The 17,755-nt window shown below is 37.6% G+C and overlaps 1 protein-coding gene across 1 annotated transcript in view; it reads left to right on the forward strand.

The window, feature by feature from the left end:
* Nucleotides 1–16,638, forward strand: part of GTF2A1 (general transcription factor IIA subunit 1) — a 28,101-nt gene extending 11,463 nt beyond the window's left edge. The window contains exons 4-9 of the mRNA XM_056347273.1: nucleotides 654–718; nucleotides 2,884–2,959; nucleotides 4,787–4,920; nucleotides 5,673–5,993; nucleotides 8,099–8,188; nucleotides 12,726–16,638. Coding sequence (XP_056203248.1) covers nucleotides 654–718; nucleotides 2,884–2,959; nucleotides 4,787–4,920; nucleotides 5,673–5,993; nucleotides 8,099–8,188; nucleotides 12,726–12,833 — 794 coding nt within the window. The 3' untranslated portion in view covers nucleotides 12,834–16,638. The remainder of the gene's footprint in view (nucleotides 1–653; nucleotides 719–2,883; nucleotides 2,960–4,786; nucleotides 4,921–5,672; nucleotides 5,994–8,098; nucleotides 8,189–12,725) is intronic.
* Nucleotides 16,639–17,755: the final 1,117 nt, after the last annotated feature.

The following is a 17,755-nucleotide window of genomic DNA, read 5'->3' on the forward strand; positions in this document are numbered from 1 at the left end:
GCTTGTTGCATAGACTTGTATGCTTTTGCACTTACAGATGATCAACAGATGTTTGCATAGTTTAGCTATTTCCTTTAGCACGCCAAAACTGTTCTGTTGTTTGGGGCAGGGGTTGATCATACTTTCATCTGCTTCTGCTAAATTAGAAAGACGGTGAAGATCATGAGCTTACACTAACAGCTCTGCTAACTAGACCTAACTCGGGCTACCTGCTGCATCCTGTTAACATGTTCTTCATCTTGCAACAGCCCTTGCTTAATTCTGTTTTAAGAGTTAACCACTGTCAGCTGATGGGTTTGGAGAACTCTTGCTACTGGACATCAGCGAGTTTATCAACATTTCACTAGCACTGTTAATTTCAGAAATGGTAGTTTGAATCTTACTTTACCTGGGGTCAGAATGGGTAACTGAAGCCCTTGACATAAGATCTTTAAAGCCAAAATAGCTGTATCATCTCTCAGAGCTGCTGTTGTGTATTGTATTGAGAGGAAAACTTAATTAAGATTAGAGACTGTTCAGTAGCTGGTTTTGTTATGAAGCTCAGCTGATGTTTGGGTGATGTTCTTTCTAAGCTACTTGGGCTTTGATGTTATTTTGAGACCAGCTGCATAGTTTTCTTGAAATGCTGTTTGTTTTTTTTTTTTTGTTTCTAGCACCTCAGCAGCAGGTTATTGTACCAGATTCCAAGCTGATACCGCACATGAATGCATCAGGCATGGTAAGAAAAGCAGAAGTTTATACATGTGCCCACTGTTGTTATGTAAATTGTTTCAATTAAATAGTAAACACAAATCTGGCATTAGTTGTCAGATGCTGAAAAGTGGTGTAGAACACATTGGTAAAGCTGTCTGCCATCTTTCTGAGTTTTGCTGCTGCACTGACAATCTAGGAACAGTAATCCAGGACTTCAGTTTTGACAACAAATGTAGGACTTACCTTGATCCTCTGCCTTAATTGTGTTTAACCAAAACTTTTTTATTTTTAATCAGAAATTGGAATACTTTTAGTATGAATCTGCATGACGATGTGTTTGTCATATACCAACACAGCACTGTTAACTGATGGAAGCATACTGTGTTAGATGCAGGAAAAAGTATCGACTACTCTGAAACTTCAGCTTGTATCAAATGAGAGATTATTTAGCAATTCACATCCATCTTTTCTGATCACGTTAATTTGATTCACTGATTCCATATTAGCATTTAAAATGGAGTCTACTCGTTTACACTTTTCTTGCAGTTTTTATCTCCAGAGGTTAATTTTGGTTATCTTGCTTTAAATGCATAATTTAAATTATGACTTAATTAAAAAAAAAAATGCTTGCAAGAAGGCACTGATAACAACAGCTAATACAAGTTAAAATGTATATTAACACCAGACTTCATTATATTCCTATGACTTATAGGGTAAAAGCACATGAAACAAAGTTTCATGATTTGTCAAAGCTGCAGCAGCTTTTTTAGCCTTCACATTGCTGTTACCTGCTGACCTTACTACAGGAAAGAACCTGAACTTCGTTACTTAGAGTGATTTACTCAAGAGGCTGAGAGCACGTCAATGTCTGCCTTTTTCTTACATGTTTTACAGCCATTTCAGTGTGATTTTTAACTTCCAAGTCCCAACAGTTAAACATTCTTCTTCTGTCTCATTCAGTTTAGATCTTCGTGGTGGTGGGTATTGCGAAAATGAATGCCATGCTTTTAAAGCTCTGCTGCTGTCAAAATGTAGATGAATTGTACGCTGCAGAAGGCTGCTGTTCAGTAAATAGCTACAGAATTGATTTGGAATTATTGTGTGAATTTATTAGAAACATTTAAGTTGATATTAAAGAATGGATCTGACAGACCTTGAATCCCCTGGAAGGCAGAGAGCGATGAGAGTTTATTCGCCTGCCTTTGTCTGGGACCTGAGGATGCAGACAAGTGCTTTTCAGTTTTGTTTGGCGATCCCTAATTTTGGCAGTTGTAATGACTGTATTGACCAGCCAATATGGGGGGGATCATGTTTCTTACCAACAGGAAATACGTGCTCTGCTCAGTAATAAAGTTTAAATCCTTCAGTAGCAGAGTCATCGGCCATGGTTCCCTTCTAGCGGGGAGAGGGAGGCTTTTCCATAGACAGCTCCAGTTACACCCTCGAAAGGGAGAGGCCCTCTGGAGAAGTCCATCTCCCTCTGCGAGTTAGGGACCTAATGCAGATTTTTGTGTTCAGATCTCCCGTGATGGATGTTGGAATTCAGTTTCCTTGTAAGTTCAAATCATTACCCATTTTGAATCTTCGGCTTTCTTTTCTAACCAGCTGTCTTGAGAGAAAAAAATCAGTCATTCTGTGAACAGTCAGTGTACACTGTGTGCGTATATTCACTCAGGAGAGCTGTGTATGTGGGACTTGAAATGCAAATCATTTACAGAGTGAAGAAAAGTGCAAACCTGATTACTACTCCTTGTGAAAATAAGACAGGCAGACATGATTGTTGCTTCAGTACCTTATGTTTCTTCAGATTTGTGGGCTCGTATCTTTAGCTGCTTTGAAAAAAGTGTAAGTAAAATTGCCACATGAGCAATTCCAGTGTTGGACTCTATTAGATTGGCAGAGGAGGAAAAAAAATCTGCTGAGCTTGCAGATAAACCAAGAAACCACATGGAGCTGGGTTAAGGTATGACACTTAGTGATTGTTGCTTCAACTTTCTTCCTACTAAGGAAGAAGGAAGATAATTTTTGTGTGTCGTATAATGTGCAGTTGATTAATGACCGCATTTCAATAGCTGCAGAAACTTGTGTGCAAACGTTGTAAACGGCAGTAAAAGGGTACATATTTTCAGGCAGTGTGTTGTGAGATGAAACACTAATGTCTGTGGTTAAAAAGCTTTTCTTGTATTTCAGAGTGCTGCAGCCACTGCAGCTACATTGGCTCTCCCTGCTGGCGTTACTCCTGTTCAGCAGATACTTACAAATTCAGGTAACTGTCTTAACATTGAGATCCAACAATGGTTCAATGGTTTTGAGGGTGCTGGGGGCGAGAAACTGGGGGTTTTACTCCCTGCAGTATATTGTTAAAAAGCAGAACCTGGGAATCCACCTCTAAAAGGTAGTGCAACCTCTTTGCTGGACTCCTGGATTCTTTTGCTCACTGACTTGCTGGTCTTAGGAACCTTGTGGTTCTGACCTAATGGTGGTGTGGGTTAGATTTGGTGCAAGTTTCCCCGGCTTCTCACAGAAGCACATGAAGCAAGAAGGCAGGCATTTCTGTCTCCCCCCTTGGCGTATTCCTGAGCTTTGCGATGCATGATCTGAGCACAGATACTAGACTGGTTATAAAAGAGCAGGATCGCTTCATCTGTGGATTCAGATGAGGAATATCTTCAGGTTACTCGTACCAGCTAAGCACACTCAGTGGAATTTCTAATTTTGCTGGCAATGCTAATTTTATTTTAGATTTATCATTTTTAAATATTGTCGTGCTGTCCATTTAGAATATTATTAGATGTTACTTTATGAACAGCATATTTGATGCTTCATGTACTTCTGTGTTACGCTGCTTTTTCTAGATCTGTTCTGTGTGAAGAGTAAAAGAAGATCTGAGAAACCTCGTTTTCTAGAATCAGTTGCTGTTTTTGCCAGAGCAATTCATCTAGTCTGCTCAGAATCACCTGAGACTTAACCTCCCCGCTTTTAACATTTCAATGTTTAATAGATATATGGTTGAAACAAGACTTAAATGTGTAGCTGTTCTAGAAATTCTTCCCAATTTTTAAGGAAGCAAATCTGTGTTTGTCATAGCGTAGAATGATCTGCAGCTCATATTTGTTACTTTTCTTATGGTCATAATTTTTTTTTCCCCCTTACAAGTATTTATAGTATGTTTTCTTAGACAAGGAGCTGGGATAGTTGGTTCCTTCAGATATGCATAGTTATTTTGGTAAATAGGACTTCACATGTTGTTGTGGCGGGAGAACAGGAAAAAAATCGATCTTTGAGGGAAACTTATGAAGTTCAGGATTATGTAGTTTAGTTTCTTCTCCTTCTCCATCTTTCTGATTAGAAGTGTGAAAACCTAATGTTGGAATATGTCTTAGCTTTTGCTTGTCTGAGTCAGAGGCCATCTCCAAAGGTGTGTGAGTTTTAGATGACCTTTGTGAAGTGAGGAAAAGTATAAAATGATAAAGCTACAGGATAATAAAAGGATATAGAGTGCAGGCATTATGGGAACAGAAAGGAGAGGTGGATAATAAGGACAGATTTTTCCAAAAGGCGACTGCGCAATAATATTGCAAAGAAAGTTACGCATAGAGGAATTTCTTGTAATGTGGTGATTGGAGGGAAATGGATCTGAGGAAGGGACATCGTCTGACAGGACCCTGGAAATACCAGTGTTACCAGCGGGTAGAATTTTTGTGGTGTGAATACCTGTGTTCCTATTTTGGTATGTGTTCCTTTGTCTTTCTCTCTGTAAAAATCTATCTTATGAAACATGAGATATGTTCATAAGTGGGAGCTAATATTTAAAATGCTGTGCTGTGTTAAAGGATTACACTTTGGCTTGCATATGCAAATTTATTTTTGGATTGCATACCTCATGATGGTATTTAGATGGTAAACAATCCTATTAGTTCTTTGTTTCTGACACAGCTACTGTAGCATAGTATCTTTTCACTCACAAAAGTGAAACAGAAATGGCTCTCCTTTAATTGTCATTGGTGTTCTTCAGGGAAACAAGCTTCTAAACTAAGATAATTTAAAAAGTGAATTTCTACATTTGATTAATTTGATAATTATTTTATTACAGGCCAGATCCTCCAAGTAGTTAGAACTGCAAATGGAGCTCAGTATATCATTCAGCCACAGCAGCCTGTTGTTCTACAGCAGCAGGTGATACCGCAAATGCAGCCTGGTGCAGTACCAGCACCTGTTATACAGCAGGTAAAGAAAAATTTTTGAATAGGTACACTTGAAAGAAAAACTTTATAGTAATTTAAAAAACAAAAACCACACAAAAAGAACTGTGTTAATAAGTGTGGTTTTAGAAACTAATTTTGAAATGTCATTTTCAATGTCACTTTTATTCTTGCCGAATTCTGTCTGCAGTTTAGAATTTCTTCCATGCATCCCCTGATGACAACTATATTATGTGCATAATCCTAGTATACATCCTTTAAAAAACATGCATATTGGTTAAAACGATTCAGTGTCACAGAACATGTAGAAGAAAATACCTAAATGAAACATGCACACCTGCCTTGGTTATTTTAGTAGTAAACACACAAGGATTTTTGTTCACCTACAAGGTCAACTGAGTCCAGACTGTGTAAGCATTGAATTTAGCCTTGTGTCACAGTTCTGCAGTGTAAAGCATGAATAACAATTTGTAGAGTTGAAAGTTAAATGTTTTATAGAAAAGGTTTGAAAATAATCTTTACTTGAATTTGAACAGTTTTTCTGCTCTACTTGGAATTCAAGTGTGATGGTAGTGCTAGTGTTTTAGGATGGAAAGACAGTAGGTTTTCTTAGATTTAGCAATGCAAAATGCAGAAAACAAACACAGAGTAGTGAAAGAAGGTATATTATTGAAGATTAGTGCAAGTCAGATTGATAATGCTTTAATTGTTTTTGATAAGTGATGTGGTAGTCTTGTTCCGTTAGCAGCCACAGTACTTGCAATGATATTCCATCAGGTTTTGGCTCCTCTTCCTGGAGGGATTTCCCAGCAGACAGGAGTGATTATTCAGCCCCAGCAGATCCTGTTTACAGGAAATAAAACACAAGTCATACCTACAACAGTGGCTGCCCCTACGCCAGCTCAAGCACAGATTCCTGCAGCTGGTCAGCAGCAACCACAACAACAACAGGCACAACCGCAAGCACCACTCGTGCTCCAAGTTGATGGAGCAGGGGACACATCTTCTGAAGAAGAAGAAGATGAGGAAGAAGACTATGATGATGATGAAGAGGAAGACAAAGAAAAAGATGGGGGTGAAGATGGCCAAGTTGAAGAGGTAAACTTAACATTATTTCATAAGACTGGGGCATGCTTGTGTTCGATTTTTTTGCAAAATTTGAAAGAAAATTACATGTTTCAAATTATACTATATCCCAGTAATGTTGAGAATACAACTTTTGTCCTTGTACTTCAAGTTCTTTATTTCCCATGTTGAAGTTGTGGAAACTGTATTATCAAAGAACCTTGAAATGCAGTGGGGGAACGTTGGGGACGCAGTAGAACCTGTTCATTGTCATGAATGGCTTTTTGAAAACTTCAGCAGTAATATTTCTGATGTTATGGAGGGGTTAGCCATGAAATTATGAAACAAACAAACGGTTGACTCCACTTGGGACTGAGCGCGTACAAAAGCAAGTTGTTGGGAAGATTGACAAAAGGGAGAGCATGTATTTAGTTTGCTGCGGGGACCACTAGGTGGGGTCTGACCTGTATCTTTCTCGACTATTCCATTGCTTTCTGTTACACTAGAACAAACCTGAGAACTCAAATTTGATTATAAAGCACCTTCCAGAAACCCATCTGACCTTGATTTAATTAAATCAGGAGATAGGAACAGAAGCGTATGTTCTTCATAACTTGCTGGATTCTTAACAATATGTGCTTAATTCAGGCTTTGAATTTGCTTGGTTTTGGACTTGAGCCAGTGGTTCTTAACTAAGGTTTGGTGTGTTGCACCAAAAAGCCTCAAAAGAATAAGAAATAAAAAACCCCAACAGTGTTTGTGTGTGTTGGTTAAAAGTACTGTTATTTCAGTCTCTGACAGGTAACTTGGCACTCCCTAAATCTATCCCTACATTACATTTTGAACTGTCAGCTCACTTCCATAGTTCTCTGCAGCCTTTCCAGTTATTTTAAGATTCCATTTAAAATGCCAATAATGAGGAGCACATGTAGCATTTCACAGTCTGTATCACTCGCGGTATATGCAGGTAGAACTTCTAATTTTTATCAAGGAGTTAAAATCGAGTTTTCTGTAGCACATCTACAGTGGTGTCTAACAGTATTCCATTACAACATCGCATTTCCATAATACTGATCAGCATTGATGTCAGTTTGAATGTCTTAATGATTGCCTTATTAAGTATAGGTCATCATGCTTAAATGTTAAATGTTCTTTAACAGTGCCTTAATGCTAGCGTTCTTGGGGATTTTTTTTATACGCTAAGACTTCATTATCAGCATGCCAGAGATCTCGTGTTGGTTTTGCTACGTTTGTTCATCAGCTGTTACTTAATGAGTAAAGTTTTTGTAATCACTTACAGCATTACTTTGGAAGGAATTAGGATGGTTAGGACACCTTTTTCTTCTCTCACTAGCGTTTCCTCCAGGATAGTTTACATATTTGGAAATAGGTAGGAAGATGACGATCATACAGGAGACTTCAGAAAAGTTGTTCGGCATTTGTTATAGGTTATTTTAGCATTTGAAATGTTTGTTATGTACGTGAGATGAAAAAAAACAACATCAAATTTCTGCTGGAACAGAATGCTAGCAGAAAGAGTTAAAAATCAAAGTAATTTTTAAGGAACATGAAAATGCGTTCTAGGAGCTCTGGAGAAGTTATTTTGGGTGTGTCTATGCCAGATCATCTTAAACCATCCTTTTTTTCCCCCTCCATGTTTCTGCATGTGTTGAGGTCTGTTTCTGTTTGCGGTACATCAAGTGTGACTAGGTCATGGAGTGTCTGTTTTTTTTGGCACATGGGGAGTGATGTGACTAACGTCACCTTTCCACTGCTTAGATGCTATAGAAAAATGAAAATCTGCATAATGATAAATTTTTTGTAAAGACAAATTGCAAGCACCAGAACATTTACAGTAAAGGAGCAAGAATGGTTGTGGTGCCAGAAGGCTGCAGCGCCTGGAGTCTGGCCTGGACACTGAAGGTCCAGACTGAAGTTGGTAAGGATGTCTTCTCAGGATGCAGGGCAGGAAGGAAGTGTATGTACATCAGCCCTCTGCTGGAAAGCCTAATATTCCTGTCTCAGATGCGTTTTAGCTCCTGTAGTTCATAGACAAGACTGTAGCCTCGTGAGTAATCAAGGTAACAGCTCTGATCGTACTAAACAGCGTAACTTTTTGCATCATGTGTTTCTTTCAGGAGCCTCTTAACAGTGAAGATGATGTGAGTGATGAGGAAGGACAAGAACTGTTTGATACAGAAAACGTTGTTGTGTGCCAGTATGACAAGGTAATCTCTCCGGAACAGAATCCAAGAATTCTACTTCCTCTGTTCTTGCTATCAAGTTGTAATTTTAAAGTATTTGTGACTGTAAAGTACAGGTAGATCTGTAAAGATGATAATGTGAATGGTAATATAAGAATTAGCGATTGTTTGTTTTTAAAACTGGTTTGCGGGACATATTTGTACTAAACTTGGTAATGAGTAAAGCTTAGAAAAATTTGGCTGCATTTTCTTTTTCTTCATCATGTCTTTTTGTGACCTTTAACAAAAGGTCAGTCCTCTAGGTTCAGGAGAAGCGAACTATTATAAGCAAGTTTCTACATTTGCTGTAGCCATGAATGAAAGAAGCAGTCGTTATGATTTAGACTTGTGGAAAACTGTTCCGTGATCACTAAAAATAACCTCTTCTTGATGACAGGATAGTTATCGCAGGAGAAGGCTCGCTCTGTGCTGTGCATTCTTTACTGTAATGGCAATGCGGAACACTTGCTTATTTTGCTTTAAATTCTGCTGAACTGTCTTGCCTCCTCTGTAATGACTAATTTCTTCTTGCACATTTGCCCTGGGTTATAAAAGGATTCATCCATGTCTGGAATTGTTTTAAATGTCTGGAGGATATTGGACACCCTTTTACTGTGGTAACATGCAGAAAGATTATTTAGTGTGGATTTTCTTTCTTTTCCTGTGTTAGATTAATTGGACTACAATGAGTAATGATCTTTTTTAAAGCAGAAAAAAGCTGTAAGCTTATTGAATAAAAACTCCTACATGATGTAGAATGGCTTGATTAGAAAATCTTCAGTTATGCCCAGACTCTGCTTAGGCTTGTCATCAGATTCAACAGAGAATTCAAGATACAGGGAAGTCCTGTCAGGATCTACATTCCAGCCATCTGTCTCCTCCAGACTGCAGTCCAAAACTTGTTAGTTTTGAGGCAGTTCCTGAGGATAGTGAGGGACCTCAAAACAGCTCTCAGGGAAAGCTTGTTAGGAGCTGCTAAAGCTGAGCAACATGAACTGCTCTGAATTCCTCACCCTCTTAAAAGTTAAGAATGTGAACCCAGTAGGGAACAGTGTCCATCGTTAACCCCTAGTGCCAAGCGCTCTGAAAGGAATTCATCACTTATCAAACGATTGTGGTTCAGTTTGTCTCTATAAAAATGTACAGGATCAGCTCACTTGTTCTGAGCAGAGTCCCCTCGTGCACAGTGTCCTGCGTCAGCTGACGTGGGTGCCTCTGGGACAATGAAACAAGGGCAAACAAGTAGCGATGCTCATGTGGAGGATTTCACCATCCTTCTGTGAGGAGGGTTTTTTCCTTAATTGGACAGAAATTAATTTGATTCTTTTCTGAATCCTTGTAAACTTTGTCTTGTGACAAGGAGCTTCATAAATGAATTATGTGATGTTTGAAGAATTACCTCGTTTTTAACCCATTAGTTTCATACCATAATTCCTAGTTCTGTATTTGGAAGTTTCCTCTTTCTTTCTTGGTGCCTTTTATGATATTGCAGACCACCATAACCATCCTCAATCACCTCTTTGAAATCAGAGCTATGTTTCGCTTGGCTGTTATTTGTACATCTGTCCAAACGTGATTATTCTTACTTGTGTTCTCCAGATCTGTTTTATTCTTCTGTATCATACTTGATACAGGTAGATAAGGTTGAGGAAGGATCAAGCTATCCATAACACGGGTGAACCTACAGTTTAAGTGGTGTAGCAATGTTCTGCAGTAGTTCGTTCGTGAACACAGAGCTGATGTTCTCATGGAAAAGTCTTTGAACACTGGGATCTTGTCCCTGACTTGTAACTGTCAACTGACACCCATTGTTTTTTCTATCCATGTAAGTTGGAATTTTTTCCATCCTTGCTATCTTCATATACATTAAATGCCACCATTGTTCTACTACACAATGAGTTAGGGCAGTAACATCGTTCTGCAGCTCGTCAGTAGCTGTTCTTTTGTATCATCAGAGACGTTTTGTCATTTTCCAGATGATTAGTGAATTCTTAAACCATGCAGACTCCAGCTAGCACAAATCTCTTCTGGAATGATCTCATTTCACTGTAAAACAGTGTTCTTACCCTTTTTTCCCCATCTTTATTCAGTTACTTATTCATCCGAGGACCTTCCTTCTTACCTCATGACAGCTCAGATGGTTCTGATGAGGGATTTTTGTGGAATGGCATTTGGAAGGGCAAGTAGAGTATATAAGCCAGACCTTTCCTTGTTCATTTCTTTGATGTTGCCACCGACTTTTTAGCTTAAAGTGAACACAGACCAAACAATAATAACAACAATAATAATAATAATAATAACAACAACATAAACAACAATTATAACAACGATAACAGCAACAATAATAATAATAGATTGAGTGCTATGGTCATATCTGTTCTGGTGCTACTTTACTTTTTTTTTTTTCCTATACCACTGTGTAGTAGATGGTGAAACTTTCTGTCCTTGCAATGAGGTTTCCTTGGGTTTATGCCCTTTGTAAAATTTTCTTAACATTTTTAGATTGCGTAATTACATTTTTATGTTTTATTTGCAAAAGTTTATGATAATCTTTTACTCTTTGGACAACATTTCAGCTTTCTGAAGGATCTTTGCTTTCTTTGAATACCTTGCTGTTCTGCTTCTTAATTGTACTTGTGGTCTTTCCTCTTTTGGATGCCCTGTTTGATAGGTGGCAGGTATTTATCTGCTCTGTGCTTACAGTATATGTTTTCTTTTTTTTGGTTTGGGTTGTTTTTTTTTTTTGGAGGGGGGGGGGTTTTGCAAAATTTACTATTCTACTTTCAGACTGAATCTTGTTCAGTTTCCTTTATTTTTAAATTAAACATAAGAACATAAATTCGGTAGAACACCCTTCTAGTGGATTTACCAACGATGTATTACCCTTGGAAAAATGTTTGTCTTGTGTATTTGTTGTTAGTGCTGGTGATATTTTTCTGACTTAAGCCCTGTACAACACCGTCTTGGACCCACAAAAGGATTGTGTGTTTTGTGGGTTCTTGACTTAGTTTCTCTGTGAAGTAGGACTCGGCTGTATAGTATCTAAAACACCCTCAGTGCTGCACGTTGATGTTATGCTCAGGAAGCATAAGATAATTGAAGTCTTCCAATACTACAGCTGTTTCTTTTCCTTGTGTCTTCTCTGATCTCCTTCACCACATTGGTCGGCCTGCTTCCTGTAGTCAGGTAGTATCTTTTTGGGAATGGGCATGAAGAAAGAAGTTACTTTTGTATTGAATATTTTTGTAAACAGAATACGAATAAAACTTCTTTTAATATTTTATTTTCCCCTTCTATGTGGGTGGTGTGGCACTGGAGCAGATTGCCCAGAGCAGCTGTGGATGCTCCATCGCTGGGAAGTGTTCAGGGCCAGGGTGAATGGGGCTCGGAGCAACCTGGGCTGGTGGAAGGTGCCCCTGCCCATGGCGGGGTGTGTGTGGAACCAGATGATCTGTAAGGTCCCTTCCAACCCAACCCATTCTATGATTCTAAGATATTTTTTTTTTTTCTGTCGTAGTATTTCTTGGGTTGTTGCAAATAGCTTGACTGATCTCACAGTTTAATATCAAAAAATTCTTTCAAACAAAGCCTTAAAAGGGCCCATACTTTAATTGGGAAGACAGTAGGTTAAAATTGAAGATTCATGCCATCATTCCCAATACGGGACATGTTACTTCTCTCACTTGATGCTTCACAGTGAGAACTGGAACATAGATCATATGCAATGACTCACCATTGAGGAGAAATTCTAGAATATAAGTCTAGTACATATATTCTCTTATCAGCTTGCATATTTTGTACCACAGAGATTTTCAGGCTGAAAACTATGTAAATATTCTGCTTGCCTTTTAACCAAAACTGAAACTTTTGGTAACCCGGAGTCCAACTCTAACATTACAAGTATAAAGCTGAATAGGCTTGCTGTCTACCTAAACATAACATAGTCAAACTAGTTTTCATGCAGAATGGAGTTTAGACAAGAGGTGCAAATACTAAAACAAACAAACAAACAAAAAAACCACAAAAAACCCCAACAGCTAAAACTTAACATTTGACCCTTTAAGGGCTGGTTTAAAATACTAGTCTTTCTGTTACAGTGGTTGAAATGGGGATTTCTGGCTTTCAGGTGAGCTTTGTGGCTGTTGTAATCAGAGATAATTTAATTGAATATAAGGCAGCTCAGGTGGATATATCTCCTTTCTTTTCAGTCACCTCTAAAAATGTGCTATATGCTTTGGATTTTGGAATGCCTTTGTGCTTGCATGGGTTTGTGACAGTTGCTGTCCCTCGTTTAAAAAAAGAAAGCAGAATATACTGCTATATGCATAATTAGGTTTTGTTTTTCATAGCTAAAGGCACAACTGATTTTCAAGATATTTGTAGTAATATAGTGATGTATGTCTAATAATTTTCAGTTTTTCTTGCCCTTATGATTTACTTATATATTTATTATAGATGATATTACTTACTGTTACCTATTTCTCATGCATAGTAATAGTTAAACTTTTTTCCCTGTTTTTAGATTCATAGAAGTAAAAACAAATGGAAATTTCATCTCAAAGATGGCATCATGAATCTTAATGGAAGAGATTATGTATTTTCCAAAGCCATTGGGGATGCAGAATGGTGAAGTTTTCAAAGACAAAACAAAACAAAAAAACTCCCTGTAAAAGGAAAAAAAAATCAGATGCAGGAAAGGTTGAGACTTGGATGTATACTCCAATCAAAATGTGTATCTGCACATCAGAAATAAACAAAAAGCAAAAGTATTGGAACAAAGGTAAAACGTGGCAACAAAGACACTACTTCAGATGAGCAAGCCATGGACTGTAGCAGCTATAGCATTGTCTGGGAGCTGGTTTTGTGTGTTAGGAATACCTTAATTATCAATTCTACATACAGGTACCTACAGCTGGTATTTAGCATGTAAGGCTTTGTTCCCCCGCCCCCCCCCCCCCCCCCCTTTCCCTTTTTAAGATTTTAAACTACTTCTTCCACTGATTGAAGGAACTCTTCCCTTTGATAGATTATTAATCTGAAAATGCTTATTGTGTGTACAAATCTTTGCTTTGAACACTTCCTTTTGGTAGTGAGGATGGTCAGAATGTTACTTAAAACTGCGTGCAAGCTTTGTACAGAAGGGTAAGAATTAAGGTGTTAAATTTTAAATAACTTGTATAAGGAAAATATTTTTAATTCTGATATGCTCATTAATTATTATATCTATTTGTTGTTTTCAGTTCAGTTCCCCATAAACAGGTGGTTGTTTCTAGCAGTTATGAAATGGTAAAATGATCATTTATATTTCAAAATTATTTTAATTTTCATGTAAGTGATATCTTCTATTTAGGACTGTATTTTTTAAATACTAAGCACCTGTAGCTCCCCCCACCCCACCCCACCACCAAAGTCAGATTGCTTAACTTGTTAATTATATTCTTGCTGTTTGGTGGTGGTTCAGCATCACTGAACTGAAACAAGTAATACAGTTTCCATTGATTTTTTTTTTTAAATTTTTTTTTTGTTTGTTTTAAAAAGGCATTGGAGATCTTTTGAATCAAGTATGTAGGTAATGGCATAATAGATGCATTCCTGCACCTGCTTACTACATATGTAGTCCAGACATCCACGAATAATTAAACAGACCACAAGAATGACTAAATTTTTAATGTAGAAAATTGCATAAAAATTCTAACATCCTGGCTGCAACTCTGTTAATCAAAGATCTGCTTTACTAAAAATTATAGCCATAAGTTACCTGCAGCAGTTAATCTCTCTAAAGTTTCCAGGTGGCATGTAATTTCATGAAGAGAGCTGCACAGCTTTAAGAACACAGATTTTGTTAGAGTATCTTTAGACTGTCTTGGTAACAGAAGATCAAGCAGTCGGATGCACTAAACCTTGTGTAGTCACTTTTTCACTTGCCTTTTCCAGAGGTGTGGTTTTGTGGTGGGGTTTTTTTGTTATTGTTGTTTGTTTGGGGTTTTTTTTGTTTCTTTGGGTTTTTTTTTTTTTTGAAAAGCAACAAGGTTGCTCCCCCCTCCTTCCCTTCCTCTCTTGAGAAGTGAACACCTTTTCTTCATGCATAGGTTATTCTTGCAAACCTTGCTTTTGGAAATGCAGTTACTTTTGAATGAGGAGAGGCAATGGGCATTATACTTCGGAAACTGTTGAGGAAGGAATGTTCATGTGGCTCGCCATTTCAAAAAAAATGTCATGTTTCATTGGGTGCTTGGAATGATGATGAGAAAAGGACACAGTGAAGATAATTTTAACTGAATCGGGGAAAACTTTCAGAAGCAGACGTTTTGATCCATGATTTCTGACGTCTTTTGCTTGAGAATGAAACTTTTTAAAGGTTATTTTAACAAAGTCACAAGTGTATTTTAGCAGTGTATAAAGACTGCTCTAGTTTTCATTCTCGTGACGTACTTGCCTCCACGTGCATTCAGAGTCTCAGTCGTACATAGAAAACTCAAAACACATCGTGACGAGGGTTTTTTGTCACTGTGGTTTTGTACACCTGTGCTCTCATTGATACAGACTCAAACTGCCTGTAGGCTACGTCCAGAGCCGTGTGGGTGGTAGTAAGCCATCTACGTACGTAAGCTTTATGAAAAGTTACTTGATGTTTCTTTTAATTCATTCTTAAGTAATGGAATAGTCATTTAGAGTGCGTTTTTGGCTTGGGGCTTCAAGGTATCTCAAACTGATTGGTGTTTGCTTTCTTCTGAACAAAGCAGATACTTTATTTTTATTTTTTTACCACTGTTGACACTTCTATGTACAACTGCAATGAAACTAATAATGTACCAATTAATTCCTTCCCTCACCTTTTCCATATCTGTTACCAGTAAGTCTTAAGTAGTGGACTTCAGAGAAATTCCCGTAATGCTGCACAACCAAACCAATAAAAGGAAAAAAAATCCCTTAAGTTATAGATTCCTTTTTTTACTACTGGAACCCAGATTACTTGTACAACACTTGTTTTCCTACATCTTAGTGACTTTTTTCACCCCCATATACTAGAAGCTGCATAGCCTTTTTATTTATTTTTAAGGGATAGCAGAACTTTAAAGGTAACTTAAGCTTAGCCTGTTCTGAAGGACGTTAAAAGCTTTCTGAACTTGCACAGTCTCTTGCAAGCTAATTGTATGGTATGCTTTTCAGATAAGAAGTTTTGTCTTCAAATACAAATAATACCTGTGAAGATTTTGGAAAGCCAGTCAAACATGATCGTACCAAACTGTGCTCTTATTGCTACATCAAGTGTTCCTTTTTTAAAATCAAAAAGCATGTTTTAATTTCATTTTATTGTAGCAGCTTGCTGTAAGAATGTAGTTTGCTTAATTTTATTATTGTACTTGAATTTTTAATCATGGTTTTAACAATGTAACTGAACAGACCATTTCATTAGGTTCCAAAGAAACCATTCCTTTCAGAGGGCAAGGGATTCCCATGGTCACAGTTCATAACTAATCAATCTCCTCTTCCCTCCCCCCCCCCAATAGACTTAGTTGTTTTTTGTTTTTAAATTGTCCCCCATTTAAATAGTTCAGTATTATGGAAACAGTTAATGATTTCAAGAGGGCTTATGTTAAAATTTGCACAGATGATGGAGCACCTTTTTATGATGGAAAAAATGGGGAAAGAACTTCGTAATTATAACCATGGTGGCTGATGGAAACTTGTAGAGCAACTGGGCAAAATTGGGAGTCTTGTGCCTTTTCAGTTTGCAGAATACCTTTTTTGCCAGTATGACAATACTCTTTTTTGATTCCTGAGAACGTAAATTTCCTGCAGTGCTTCGATCAGATAAGCAACTTTTTTTGCTCAAATTCTGATGGGTTTTAGTGTGTGCAATCATTTTAAAACACCTAAGTTGAAAACAAGTTGAAATATGTTTTCTGTTAAGGAGATAATAGAGAATTTAGTCACATAAGGAACTTTATATTGGACTATTTAAATAAAATATGTTTTTATTCCCCCTCAGTTCCTGGTTAGCAACTTCATGCTCCTTGTTCCTGCATTGTACTTACAAGTTGCATTTGAACATCATTCAGTTCCCTAAACACAGTTAAAAGTGATAATTGTGGTCTGAGTTGATTTCCGAGAGTGTGATACATGATTCTGAAGCACAGTTTCTAGAAAAGAGCGAAGAACACGTTGTGTCATGTAACAGATTTTTTTTTTTTATAAATATTTTTTCTATTTCTGCTGCACAATTAGGAGTGTTAAAGTAAAGTTCATGGAGTCTGTGAAAACAATGCCACTGCTTGACAGTTAGCAGTAGTTAACGTCACCACGTAACACTACCAGAGTAAAATTTCTTAATTCCAGTGAAGGAGTTAGAGACCTTGTTAACTAAAGTTCATTTTGATTCAATCTCTTCAATTTGTAAAAGCTCCTTTAAAAGCAGTAAAGCCCCCCCCCCCCCCCCCCCCCCGCCAAAAAAAAAACCAAAAACAAAACAACAACAAAAAACCAACTTCCCCCAAAGCAAGAGCTTCCTAGGAGAATGCAATCAGATGTCCGGGAAGTGAACAGTGGGTTTAGGATAACGCACACTGGGTTGATACTGGGCTGCTTTACACAGAATTGTGGGGTTCACTGTGTGCCACCCCACCCCACCCATGCACCCCCCGCTGAAACTGCAGTTCCTTGCAGACTTTGAGGTTAGTGACTATACAAGATGAAGAAACTTGCATATTGTTATATACCAGTGTCTGGCATTTAAAGTCTTGTTTTCCCATCGCTGTGATCGGTTGGGAAATGTGTAAAAACCAGTCCATTGGTTTCCCTGTTGTCTACTTTTTTTTTCCAGGCAGTTCATGCAGTGTGTCGTTTAATTATTATTTGGTGGAATAGACATTGTGGAACAAAAGGAGCTTTTTTAAATAGGAAGAACTACCCTGGGTTAGCTATATGTACAGTCATCCAATGAGACATGTTCCAGAGTGCGTAGGGTACCAATAGATGACGGAGTGGGGGAATATCCTTTTTTGCTGTTCTGAGCTACTATTGTCAACTGCTGTTGTACATATACTGTTATGTGTAAGGGGGTAAATATATTTATTATGTTTGTAAAATTCATTCTGTACAATTGCAGATCAAGGTTGCTCCTCTGTGATATACAGGATATTATGTTTCAAAGGCCATGCTTGGAATACGATTAGAGAACTTAGTATTTTGATGTACTAAGACCTATTTTAAGTTTAATATTTTGCCTTTGCAAAAACTTTAATTAAAGATGTTATTTAAAAATGTTTGCCACTTCATTTACTATCTTGCATGTGCATTTGTTTAATATGTGACGCTTAGTGACTACTATGTAATAACACTGAAGATGCCGAATTTATTTTCGTCACACAGGGGTAACTTCACTGTCACCTACTTGTTGGGCTTGCCTTGCAGACTTCCATTTCACATCATCACAATGTTATAAAAAAAAAAATCACATTTTAATCTTGAGGCCAGACTTGCATATTTATTTAAGAATTTTCTCCCTATGGTAACTTGAAATGAGATCGGCTGAATAACTTGGTGTGCCGT

This window comes from Falco biarmicus, chromosome 7 (genome assembly GCF_023638135.1).
Source record: "Falco biarmicus isolate bFalBia1 chromosome 7, bFalBia1.pri, whole genome shotgun sequence".
Classification (NCBI taxonomy): Eukaryota; Metazoa; Chordata; class Aves; order Falconiformes; family Falconidae; genus Falco; species Falco biarmicus.